Genomic DNA, 13,479 nt, shown 5'->3' with positions numbered 1-13,479 from the left:
TCAGTAAATACAATGTAACAGATCTCCTTCCCTCCTCACATCTGAAGTCATTGTCAGTAAATACAATGTAACAGATCTCCTTCCTTCCTCACATCTGAAGTCATTGTCAGTAAATACAATGTAACAGATCTCCTTCCCTCCTCACATCTGAAGTCATTGTCAGTAAATACAATGTAACAGATCTCCTTCCCTCCTCACATATGAGCTCATTGTCAGTAAATACAATGTAACAGATCTCCTTCCCTCCTCACATATGAAGTCATTGTCAGTAAATACAATGTAACAGATCTCCTTCCTTCCTCACATCTGAAGTCATTGTCAGTAAATACAATGTAACAGATCTCCTTCCCTCCTCACATCTGAAGTCATTGTCAGTAAATACAATGTAACAGATCTCCTTCCCTCCTCACATCTGAAGTCATTGTCAGTAAATACAATGTAACAGATCTCCTTCCCTCCTCACATCTGAAGTCATTGTCAGTAAATACAATGTAACAGATCTCCTTCCCTCCTCACATATGAAGTCATTGTCAGTAAATACAATGTAACAGATCTCCTTCCCTCCTCACATCTGAAGTCATTGTCAGTAAATACAATGTAACAGATCTCCTTCCTTCCTCACATCTGAAGTCATTGTCAGTAAATACAATGTAACAGATCTCCTTCCTTCCTCACATCTGAAGTCATTGTCAGTAAATACAATGTAACAGATCTCCTTCCTTCCTCGCATCTGAAGTCATTGTCAGTAAATACAATGTAACAGATCTCCTTCCTTCCTCACATCTGAAGTCATTGTCAGTAAATACAATGTAACAGACTGTACAAACTTGCAATTTTTTTTTAACTTTTCTAACTTTGGCGCATTTAGCTGCGTTTGTCGCGTTTTTGCACAAATCAGCCCCCGGGGGGGCCATTGATAATGAACGTGCGTGAAAGCAGTTTGATTGGCTGGAAAGTTCTTCAGAATAAAAAAAATGTTGATAGTAGAACGTTCTGTTGGTGGAGTAGAGGAGGATGGAATCTGTATTTCTTCATCCTGTTCCATTACATCATACTGATCCCCCCCGGTCTTCTCTCCTCTCAGGAATATGGGGGTTTCCTGCTGTCTCGGGGTCATTCCTCCGATGGCGGTGAAGCTGATAACCATTCTGGTGATCCTCGCTGCCAAGTTCTCCGTCTTTGTAAAGAGAAGATCCTCATCAGTGGAGAAGAGTCCCAGCCAAAGTCAGACAGGTAATCCCGACACAGGAGATGTTTCCCCTATAATATGGTTTTATCACCTCTTGGTCTGACCAGTAGAATTGTTCTATTTCCACTTCCTTTATCAGGGAGACAATGCTGTTTGTGTTTTTTTTATAACATTATTGACTATAGTAGGGGAAGACCCTCCAATTTAGCCCTTATTATCTGCAGAACAGAAGCAGGTGAGGATCCTCTACAGTCTTCACAATGTTGGCTCTGACCTGTGAGTCATTTTTTTTCCCCTACATTTTCCCCCCCTTTTCCTGCCCTCTCCGCCACCCCCATCCCGAGTCCCCTGTCCCTATAAGTGTACAGGAAGTCCTGTCCGCCCATTTATTGGTTCCCCTCTCCATTAATGAGCTGAAATTGTTTTTTTTTTTTCTCATCAGATGTAAAGATTATGAAACCGTCACACCGGGCAAGGACCAACCTCTACTTTAAGGTGAGACCTCCATCGCTGCAACCAACCAGCAGCTGACTTTTCTTTTGATAACAGGACAATATAAAATGTAAGAAAGCCTCTGATTGGCTCTGTGGCCAAATGTAACTAAACTTGGTAGAGCAGAACGGTCTATGGCTTGTCTCCAGGACCGATCTTCCCGAGCTCCGGTGAAGAATAAGCAGTGACCATTGCTGGTTTATGAGTTCAGGAAGGATTCGCTTGCTCTGTTTTCATAGTTTCATAGTTAGTAAGGTTAAATAAAGACACCAGTCCATCCAGTTCAACCTGAGTGAGTGTCTACAATTGTCCCCATCCCTGTACATTGCACACTCACATTGGTCCCTACCCTCAGGGAGCCCACAATCCAAGGTCCCCATTCATATACTAGGGCGAATTTTGGACAGAAGCCAATTAACCTACCTGCATGTCTTTGGATTGTGGTAGGAAACCGGAGTACCCGGAGGAAACCCATGCAGGCACAGGGAGAACATGCAAACTCCAGGCGGGTAGTGTCGTGGTTGGGATTTGAACCAGCAACCCTTTTTACTGCTAGGTGAGAGTGCTAACCACTACACCACTGTGCCGCCCACTACACCACTGCTGTTTTCTTGCAGTACATCACCAAATAAACCCATAGACACCAATCACTCTGACCCGTGCCATGGCTGTCAGATCACCAGTCCGGGCCCGGTATTTACTGACTCTTACATACCGATAAGAAGATTACAGGAGATTCTCATAGTGGAAGGTCAATGAGGTCCACAGATTGGGTGGAAAGTGTTCATGAAGGAGAACTCACATTTTATATATATATATATTGTGGCAGTGCGAGGTTTTGTCCCTATGAAATTGGAGGTAAAAGAGACACAGAGTTTGCATATCTGCGGACTGCAGGACTACAGAGTGTAGAGTTTAAATGGAGAAAACTGCTCTGTGAGTTTTCTCCAGGTTTTCCTAGTTCCGGATGGGATTCTGTAGTTTGGAGATCCCTGAGAGTCATGGGTTTGGGACGGGATCTCCAACCCTGTGTCCGGGTCTTGAGGATAGCGAGCAGGGTGTGTGCCCAGCTGCACACAGCCCATATAACGAGGGGCTGGTGAGAGTAGAGAGTGGAGGATGGTGGAGTATGAGCAGCTTGCTGCTGCTGCTGTTTGAAGAGTGATCTGCCCTGTGGGAGACTGTAACGTGTAAGGGGGGGGGATTCTTTGCTCAGGGACTGGGAAAGGCTGGACAGCCTTGAGAGTCGGGAAGACTACGGAAGCCAGTGAGTCCAGGGGGCTGGAAAGAACCGATAAGTCTGCTAGGAGCAAGCAGAGGAACTGCTGACGAGAGAGAGCCAGGTGGCTTGGTATGTTTTCATTTATGTGTGCTGAATGAAGTTAAACCCCTGCGTGGGATTCCTGGATGGACTGTTGTTTTGTTTTCCCTTCAATAAACGTGGGCTACCAGGCCCTTAACTAGAAATGCCCGTCTGATGTGGACTCACTGTACAGAAAATGCATCTAACCACTTGAGCTAAACACCCCAATGTCACAAGTGGTGGAGAATGCGGGCATGTAGACGGTGGAATCCGGGTCCTTGCTCCATGGTGAGTCGCATCAGGAACTACTGCTAGCTGTGTGTGGCAGCCAGGCAAACAGTATTGCGCATAGGTTTATTTGATGGACTGTGTTGCATGCAGGTTGTGTACCTGTGAAGGAAGAATCAAACATCATTTTTTTTTCTCCTATGCTGAGAACTGTTACAAGCTGCTGTATGCAAGACCGCAAGGATGGGGCGGTCAAAGCAAAAAAAGGAAGCAATCCTTGCTAAAGCCAGGGAGCGGCTATTGTGGCTAGAGGGTATTTCACCACATGCACCAGCCACACCAAAGAATTGGTCTGAGTGTGACACCGCTGTCACCCTGGGTAAATTGATCATGCCACCCCCAGTTAAAGGGGAAGTGAAAGAGGATGTTGTCCCTGGCAGCCTGAGCCCAAAGGCGCCACAGCATGAGGCAAGGAGGCCTCTGCCCTGCATGCGTTGTAGTGGGTGGGGACATGCTGTTGCCCTTGTCCCAGGAATGTTCGGGGAATAACCAAGCTGGACGGGAGGTTGTTGAATTCTGGAACTCATCTACTAATGATTGTGATCAGCTGTGTCCTCAGAAGTGGTATCCCATGGCAACGAGTGAAAGCCAGTCATGGAGGAGATGCCAAGACATGAGCTCAGCGTGGCCTGAGAAGATGTCTCCACCATGTAGGACCAGTCAAAAGGGGCCAGTGATGTGTGAGACAGTGAATGAATGGTTCAAGCGGAATCGCAAAGAGTCGGGCACAGTGGAAGGGGCTCAGATCTTGGCCTCTGACTATATGCAACCCATGCTGCCTACAGAGGAGGTCGGGGACTTCCTTGTAAGATTTGAAAAAGTTGCTGTAAAGAGAAAATGGCCTAGGGACCGGTGGCCAAAATTGTTGCAAACCTTATTGCAGATAGAGTCACGATCAGTTTACCATTTGATGGATGGGGACCAGGATAACTACCGCAAGTTTAAAGAGGAAATCCTTCTTAGAGGAGAGTTCCATCATCATGGGCCACCAGCAATGCTCCAGGATGGGAGAAGTGTCACCGGAAGACCTAGGTTTTGGAAATCCAGAGAAATGCAAGGTTTTCTGTCATGTCCGCTTAGGGAAAGGGGTCAGCCCAGAAAGGAGAGCACATCAGCCTGAATCCTGCATGAGGTATAGCCGACCAGATTTGGAGTGCAAGTCTGCAGTTACTCCTAGCAACAGGGATCTTGTGTTACCTACAGGGAGCGTCCGTGGGTCCAGAAAGGCTGTAGTGTTGCTCCATGGCCACATGGGGGAGTCAGCCTGTGGAGACAATGCACTCAAGTGAAGGCTATGACATCAGCTGCAGGAACTGGTAAGACTGCTTCAGTTTATGGTGCTGAACCCAGTGAAGTGGGAGTATCTCCAGTGGGGAGATCTGCAGTACAAATGGACATAGACTTGCTGAAGTGTGCTACCCAGAGCAGTGGGGAGGCGCAGCGTAAAGCCCAACTAGACGCAGGGCTAAAGACTGAAAAGGACATGGGGACTCTGCATGTGCCTCCTATGATCCAGCAGATGGCTGGGAAAAATGAGCTAGGGGTGACCAAAACAGTGCTGGTACCATGTTCCCTAGTGACAGCTGCTGCAGGGTTGCCCAGGGAAACTTCCAAGAAGCCCATAGTGATGGAGCCGAGAGTTTTCCAGGTCAGCTATGGAGCTGCCCAAGTAGGTAAGAGTGCTCCCTTACAGAGAACGGGCGCTGTGAGGAGTCACTCAGAGATTGTGGAGGCTCATAGACAACCCATAAATGCAGTAGCTATGTCTCCATGTAATGAGAATATTGATGGTCATGCCGACAATAGTGTTGGCCAATGTGATGCTATTGGTGATGATGAAAAATGTGTTTCCTGTAATGTTATGACTGAGTCACACAGTGAGAGCGTGTGGGCGCAGCCCCACAACCCTACGTGTAGCCCAGTGGGCAAGGGGTTAATTCAGCCTGCAAAAGCTGAGTGTACAAAGCTGGATGTGTCCGTAGTGCCACCAGAAAAAGGTGTTCAGAATGGTGTGCTGCACCAAGCTTTAGGTGATTGTTAACCTTCAAAATCTATATTTCTGATTTATTAATCAGAAGATATGATATGGGTTGAAAAGAGAATTCTTATTGACAAAGGAAAGAAAGGTTTAACATAACACCATTTATTAGAGTAAGTTACAGGTCTATCTAATACACAGAAAATATCTATAGTCTAAGTGAGGGAGTAAAATATTAGGTTAAAATACAACAAGAGTACAATACATTCATTACAATACAAAACAGGACATATGACAAGCAGGTATACCTTGTAAGTGCTGGGAGATGATCTGATAATTTACCTAATCTCTGGTCAGTCTCATCTGCCATTATCCTGGGTTTGGGGTCCCCTTAAGAAGGGCCATTTCTCATTGACTTGCCTAGGACCACCCTGATTGGTTAGCCCTCTCCTCCCCTCAATAGCACCTCCTCTTTTGGGTTTAATTGGTTAGTGATAATTAGTCTGAAGCCCACTTAATTAAAGAGGAAGTTTGCTCTTGAATAGGGCACTTAACTATGCATAGTCCCAGCCGGGGTAAATTGTCCATTCCTGAACAGATCAAAGAAATATTTTAAGCATATCAACCACCCTTTGAAATGGATAAATGGTTGATTAGCACGGAAGAATACACAAGCCTTTATCTAGCAAATGAATTCGGCTCCGTACCGACTACACACCCAAATGGTATCTGTTCCGGGGTTTTGACTATTACATTAGGTAAACAGCAGGACATCTCCCTCACACCCACACTTAGCATACCTGTAAGACAAAGGTATTTTTAATTGAATTATATACGCTGACCAGAAGTCTGTTCCTGTAAAATCAAACCATCTGGGCAGGTTAAGCTAAAACTATTATAAACCTTCTTTATTTCTTATCCTAATATATACATCTATAATACAAATATTCCCAGTTGCTAATGGAGATTACTCATAAACTCCTCATAAGGCAACATGATGAAGCATCACCCCAATGCAACATTGGTAAAAGTGCGGTGTCACAAAATGATGTATATAGAAGTGACGAATGTGCAGTTGAAGCAAATGACTCCCAGGTTTCTGTGCCGCCTTCTACAGCAGGTGATGCAACGCTGTGGAACGCCCATGGTGGAACCACAATGGACTGGGACAGCTGGGCCAAACAATTGCTAGCCATGCTGGGTAAGGCTAGCTTAAGTAACAAGGGTGTGGACACAACTGCTATGCCAGACAGGGGGATCGCAGAGCCGGCCGGTGGTTGAGGGCATCTTGGTCCCTGCAAAGGTTGCTGCCCTCCACTCTGAAGAAACAGTTCAGGGCACTGGCATCACAGATGTGTTGTCCACAGCCCCACAGCTAAATGATGTTGAGTGTGATAGTGTGACTTGTAATGACCTACAGCGGCTCACTAACACTGGTGCAGAAGGGCGAAATTGTCATTCAAAGTGCATCAGCGCTGAAAATTGAAAATTGGTCTGGGCAGGAGGGGGGTTTAAGTGCCCAGTAAGCAAGTGGTTAAGACACTTAACTTCAAGAGAGCAAATTTTCCAAAGATGAGGGCTGCTCTCCAGACTGGGAGAGAATATTGGCATCAATGGGCACAGGACCGAAATGGGAATTCTTCATAAAGACTGTCTGTGATCTCATGGCAAAGTATATTCCCATGGGCAATAAGTTTAAAAGGCTAAAAATAAAACCGATGTGGCCCACGGCCAAAGTTAAAAAAGCTATAAACTATAAGAAAAGAGCTGTCACTATCAGGTGTCGGGCTTGAAGACCAATTGCTATAGCAGTTGCAGGACTACCACTGGACAGCAGGATAGGTACACAGGCAGTCACTCTGGCAGGTGACACGGGCTCACCTGAGGTGCGCAATCTAAGTACTAGCCGGTGTTCAGCAGAGCTCTTGATGGTGGAGATGGATTTAGCTGCGTGCTAGTACCAGGTCGCGGTCCTCAGGTTTGCCCCACCAGGGTGTGAGCAAGCCAGGGTCCAATAGAGGACGAGCAGATAAGGATTAAACAGCAGCATGGTCAGTAAACAAGCCAAAAGGTCGATAATGAGTAGTTGCAAGTTGGAGTCAGGCAGTAGAGTAGTCAAGGAACAAGCCAAGGGTCAATCACGAGTGATAGCAAATACGGACGGCAGCAGGGACGATGAGAGCTAGGCACTGGCTGAGAAGGCACAATAACCTGGCAAAGAGGAAGTGCTGAGGCAAGGCTTATATAGGAAGTTCGTGGGAGGAGCAAGGAGTTCAAGGTTCAACAGTAATCAAGACTCAAGGTAGGGTTGTCCAATGGATGAGGCAGAGGTTGTCCAGCATCCCAGATAGCTCAATGGGAAGAATCAATGCCAGACACAGAAATGGTCCCAGGTTCAAGCTCCAGGTCCTGACTGTGTATACAAATAAGCATGGGGGAGGTCATGTCCATAATGGGGGTAGTAGTGACACAGCCCCAAATCCACAATGACTCAAAAGTCCAGAAATATTTGGACAGAATAAAGGTGGATAAAGCACCTGGACCTGATGGCATCCACCCACGGATCCTAAAAGAATTGAGCTCTGTAATTTCAAAGCCATTGTTTCTAATTTTTAGGGACTCATTAATGACGGGAATAGTACCACTGGATTGGCGCACAGCCAATGTGGTGCCTATATATAAAAAGGGAACAAAGTCTTTACCAAGTAATTATAGACCTGTTAGTTTTACTTCTATAATTGGGAAGATACTGGAGGGATTAATAAAAGACCACATAGACGAGTTCTTGCTGGAAAAAATATTTTAAGCAACAGACAGCATGGATTCATGAAAGACAGAAGTTGTCAAACAAATCTGATTTCTTTTTATGAAGAGATAAGTAAAGCCTTGGACAGAGGGGTGGCTGTGGATGTGGTATACTTGGACAGAGGGGTGGCTGTGGATGTGGTATACTTGGACAGAGGGGTGGCGGTGGATGTGATATACTTGAACAGAGGAGTGACGGTGGTCGTGGTATACTTGGACAGAGGGGTGGCTGTGGACGTGGTATATTTGGACAGAGGGGTGGCTGTGGACGTGGTATATTTGGACAGAGGGGTGGATGTGGACGTGGTATACTTGGACAGGGGCGTGGCTGTAAACACATAGCTAGTGCTATTAGAAATGTGTTTAAGTTAAATAAAAGTCATATGATACTATAACCCAGCCAGCACAGAGTTTTCCCTTACATCAGAGTCTGCAGGATTGTGACCAGAGACCACCTTCCGTAGAGTGAATACACTAAGGTAAGGAGGAATTACTAATATAGGGGGGAACCTTTATATCAGTGCCCCCCTTACATTATTGTATTCACTCCCCTCCTTACATCAGTGACCCACCTCAGACTGGCCTGGCAGCACTGTCACTACCTTCCTCTCAGGTTCACCCTGCAGGGCTCAGTCAGACAGCTCCAGTTTGGCAGCTCTGGTTTTATTCTATCCTCTCCACAGTCCACACGTCTGTCTCTTCCCGTAACCCCCATCCCGGCAGCACTCCCACTCTTCACTCCTTTCTAGGATCCCATTAGAGACTGCAGACATGATAAAAGACAAGAGATGGTCAGAGGCTGTGGACATGATATACAAGGTGGACAGAGGCTGTGGAGTGTGGACATGATACAGGAGGTGGACAAAGGTTGCGGATATGATACAGGAGGTGGACAGAGGCTGCAGACATGTTATAGGAGGTGGACATGATATAGGAGGTGGACAGAGGCTGCGGACATGATATAGGAGGTGGGCAGAGGCTGCGGACATGATGCAGGAGGTGGACAGTTGCCGCAGAAATGATACAGGAGGTGGACAGTGGCTGTAGACATACTACAGGAGATGGAAAGTGGCTGCGGACATGATACAGGTGGTGGACACACTGGACAGTGGCTGTGGACATATTACAGGAGGTGGACAGTGGCTGCGGACATGATACAAGTGGTGGACAGTGGCTGCGGACATGATACAAGTGGTGGACAGTGGCTGCGGACATGATACAGGAGGTGGACAGAGGTTGTGGACATGATACAGGAGGTGGACAGTGGCGGCAGACATGATACAGGAGGTGGACAGTGGCTGCGGACATGATACAGGAGGTGGAGAGTGGCTGTGGACATGATACAGGAGGTGGACAGAGGCTGCAGACATAATACAGGAGGTGGACAGAGGCTGTGGACATGATACAAGTGGTGGACAGTGGCTGCGGACATGATACAGGAGGTGGACAGAGGTTGTGGACATGATACAGGAGGTGGACAGTGGCTGCGGACATGATACAAGTGGTGGACAGAGGCTGCGGACATGATACAGGAGGTGGACAGAGGCTGCGGACATGGTACAGGAGGTGAACAGTGGCTGCGGACATGATACAGGAGGTGGACACAGAGGCTGCGGAGTGTGGACATGATACAGGAGGTGGACAGAGGCTGCTGACATGATACAGGAAGTGGACAGTGGCTGCGGACATGATACAGGAGGTGGACAGTGGCTGTGGACATGATACAGGAGGTGGACAGTGGCTGCGGACATGATACAGGAGGTGGACAGAGGCTGCGGACATGACATGACGCACCAGGAAGTCATATGACGCCCAGTCCACCGCCCGGCCATCATTTTGTTATAGGCCGGTCGAGAACCGTTTAACAAGCACAGCTAGGAATGATTTGGTGTGTAGCTCTATAGTACCTAGTAGACAGTTTCCCAACACCTGCAGAATGCAGGACAGAAGTTTCTGCGCCGGCACCCATGGTCTTTCGGTCTATTAAAAAATGGCGCCGGCCAAGCACGTACGAGCTTTCCCGAGCCCGGCCAGCTTCGGAACAGCGCATGCGCAGTTGAATGGTCAGCTTTTTTTCCGGGCACCGGTGCCCGTAACGGACTTTAACGGGCAGCTCAAAAAAGTGGTTATATTTACGGGCTGCCCGTAAATCTACGGGAGGTTGGCAACACTGCTTAGCCGTGACCTCCAGACCCCCGCAGCGGAGGGAGGGGTCAGGGGAACAGGAGATGACAATCAAAGGCTGGCACACGGACACTGGCAGAGGACGGAGCTGTCCTGACTGTTTAGGAGCAGAGGGGGCACTTTAATCAGGCAAATTAGGCAGCAGCGAGGCATAATTAAAGAGTCGGTCCTGCCCTTCTGCCTGGAGGACGGCTTCGCCCCCTCCTTAAAAAATACGCCCCTGATTGTGCACAACGTACAACATAGCTGATATCAAAATCTCACAGAAAGATTGACAGATGGCCAGAGGATAACTTTGCTTCATGAATCAAAGGTCCACCTCCATGGGAGTATATAGGAAGTATTGGTGGGACAATTTTGGAATACCCGCCATGGCATTCACAGAATCTTTGCCAGTACTTCTAATGATACTCACATAATCCCTGCCAGGACTTCCAGAATCTCTGCCAGGATTTCCTCTGGCATTTGTAGACACTCTGCCTGTAGGGACTTCAGAAACCCTGCCAGTAGATCCTATAGTGCTTGCAGAATCCCTGATAGGACTTTTAGAGTTTGCTGGAACAATGCTAGGTGTGTTCTCTGACCCAAAGTGTATTTCGGCTGCAGCCCTTAGAGTGGCTCACACTGTCTGCTCACCAGATACCCCTTGTAAGTGTTCTAATACTTACTGTACCTATGATATTGACTTGACTGTTGCTGACTTGGATTGGCTAAGATGACTCCTCTGCCTGCTGCCTGCCAAGACCCATGTCTAGACTTCATTACTCGTCTGCCTGTCAAGACCCCTGCATGGACCTTACTACTCTTCTGTCTGCTGCCTACCAATACCCCTGCATGGACTAATTTGTCTTTTGCCTGCTTCATGCAAAGGCCCCTGCCTAAAGGTGACTACTCTTCTGCCTGTATCTTGTCAAACCCCTCCCTGAACCAGAATAATATTCTGCCTGCCAAGACCCCTTCCTAGACTACTCTTCTATCTGCTTCCTGCCAAGACTCCTGCCGGTACCTCACTACTCTTCTTCCTGTTTTCCTGCCAAGACCCCTGCTTAGACCTGACTATTCTTCTGCCTGCCGCCTGCCAAGACTCCTGCCTGGACCTGATTATTCTTCTGCCTGCCCCTGCCTGGACCTGACTGCTCTTCTGCCTGCTGCGTGCCTAGACCATGTCTAGACTTGACTACTCTTTTGCCTGTCAAGACCCCTGCATGAACCTGACTATTCTTCTGTCTTCTCCCTGTCAAGACCCCTGTATGGGCCTGACTATTTTCTGTCTGCTGCCTGCCATGACCCCTATCTCAACTTGACTACTCTTCTGCCTGCTTTTTGTCAAGACCCTTGCCTGCACCTCACTACTCTTCGGCCTGTTTCTTGCCAAGACCCCTGCCTGGACCTGACTATTCTTTTGCCTGTCAAGACCCCTGTCTGCACCTCACTACTCTTCTGCCTGTTTCCTGCCAAGACCCCTGCTTAGACCTGACTATTTTTCTGTCTGCCACCTGCCAAGACTCCTGCCTGGATCTGACTATTCTTCTGCCTGCTGCCTGCCAAGACTCATTCCTGTACCTCACTATTCTTCTGCCTGCCAAGACCCCTGCCTGGATCTGACTATTCTTCTGCCTGCTGCCTGCCAAGACTCATTCCTGGACCTGACTATTATTCTGCCTGCCAAGACCCCTGCTTGCACCTCACTGCTCTTCTGCCTGTTTCCTGCCAAGACCCCTGCTTGCACCTCACTACTCTTCTGCATGTTTCCTACCAAGACCCCTGCTTGGACCTGACTATTCTTCTGCCTGCTGCCTCCCAAGATTCCTGCTTGGACCTGACTATTCTTTTGCCTGTCACCGGCCAAAACCCTTTCCTTGACCTGACTGCTCTTCTGCCTGGTGCCTGCCAAGACACCTGCCTGGAGAGACCAAAGAACATGTGTGAGAGTCAGCAGCTCCCCCCTGCTGGCTGGATATTACTATATATATTATTGGTGAGCAATATTTCATATTTGCCTGATTTATGTAATATTGTTCAGTCTCGGATGTAACAAATAAAGATAAGATATATACGTGCACTATACAGTATCTCACAAAAGTAAGTACACCCCCCACATTTGTGTAAATCTTTTCTTCTATCTTTTCATGTGACAACACTGAAGAAATGACACTTGTCTACAATGTAAAGTAGTGAGTGTACAGCTTGTCTAAACCGCCGGCACTGGGCAACTACAGTTCATTGAGGGAACCATGAATGCCAACATGTACTGTGACATACTGAAGCAGAGCATGATCCCCTCCCTTCAGAGACTGGGCTGCAGGGCAGTATTCCAACATGATAACCACCCCAAACACACCTCCAACACCACCACTGCCTTGCTATAGAAGCTGAGGGTGAAGGTGATGGACTGGCCAAGCATGTCTCCAGACCTAAACCCTATTGATCATCTGTGGGACATCCTCAGAGGGAAGGTGGAGGAGCGCAAGGTCTCCAACATCCACCAGCTCTGTGATGTCATCATGGGGGAGGGGAAGAGGACTCCAGTGCCAACCTGTGAAGCTCTGGTGACCTCCATGCCCAAGAGGGTGAAGGCAGTGCTGGAAAATAATGGTGGCCACACAAAATATTGACACTTTGGCCCCAATTTGGACATTTTCACTTAGGGGTGTACTCACTTTTGTTTCCAGACATTAATGGCTGTGTGTTGAGTTATTTTGAGGGGACAGGAAATTTACACTGTTATACAAGCTGTACACTCACTACTTTACATTGTAGACAAGTGTCATTTCTTCAGTGTTGTCACATGAAAAGAGAGAAGAAAAGATTTACAAGAATGTGACTGAGGGGTGTACTTATTTTTGTCAGATACCGTACTAAGCCTTTCATTGTCCAGCCTGCCACAAAGAAATGGAAGGGAGACTTTGGCTGCTACGGGCAACACAGACAGTTCTTTTTGCTGCGAGAAGCTTCTTCCTGACAGAGTTTCTCTCTTATTCTACAGTTCTGTCTCCTCTCTACGAGTCTCAGGATTTTATCATCATTATTTATTTCCAGGTGACTGAAGATCAGAAGATCTCCACGGGGACAGAAGATGATCCGGATCTGATCTATGAGAACATGGAGGTGACCCCCATCCTGAGATGTTACGTGTCTCCTTGTGTAGAGCCAATTGTCTGTCACCGATGGATGTCACTCGTTTGTCATTGATAGACGACCCTTGGCTATCCTTGATATCACTTGTCTGTCATTGATGGA

General features: G+C 47.5%; 1 protein-coding gene across 2 annotated transcripts in view; it reads left to right on the top strand.

The window, feature by feature from the left end:
- The window catches only part of LOC143975704 (uncharacterized), a 60,260-nt gene that overhangs the window by 32,101 nt on the left and 14,680 nt on the right, over positions 1-13,479 (top strand). Inside the window, exons 6-8 of one of the 2 annotated variants that reach the window (XM_077478199.1) lie at positions 1,085-1,233; positions 1,632-1,684; positions 13,279-13,347. In XM_077478199.1, the coding sequence (XP_077334325.1) occupies positions 1,085-1,233; positions 1,632-1,684; positions 13,279-13,347 (271 nt within the window). The remainder of the gene's footprint in view (positions 1-1,084; positions 1,234-1,631; positions 1,685-13,278; positions 13,348-13,479) is intronic. The other variant, XM_077478201.1, reaches the window with a different exon arrangement.

Source organism: Lithobates pipiens, unplaced genomic scaffold (assembly GCF_037356315.1).
Source record: "Lithobates pipiens isolate NorthernLeopardFrog02 unplaced genomic scaffold, aLitPip1_a1.2 Scaffold_13, whole genome shotgun sequence".
Taxonomy (NCBI): domain Eukaryota; kingdom Metazoa; phylum Chordata; class Amphibia; order Anura; family Ranidae; genus Lithobates; species Lithobates pipiens.
The sequence above is the reverse complement of the archived record's forward strand: the minus strand, read 5'-3'. Positions and strand labels throughout refer to the sequence as shown.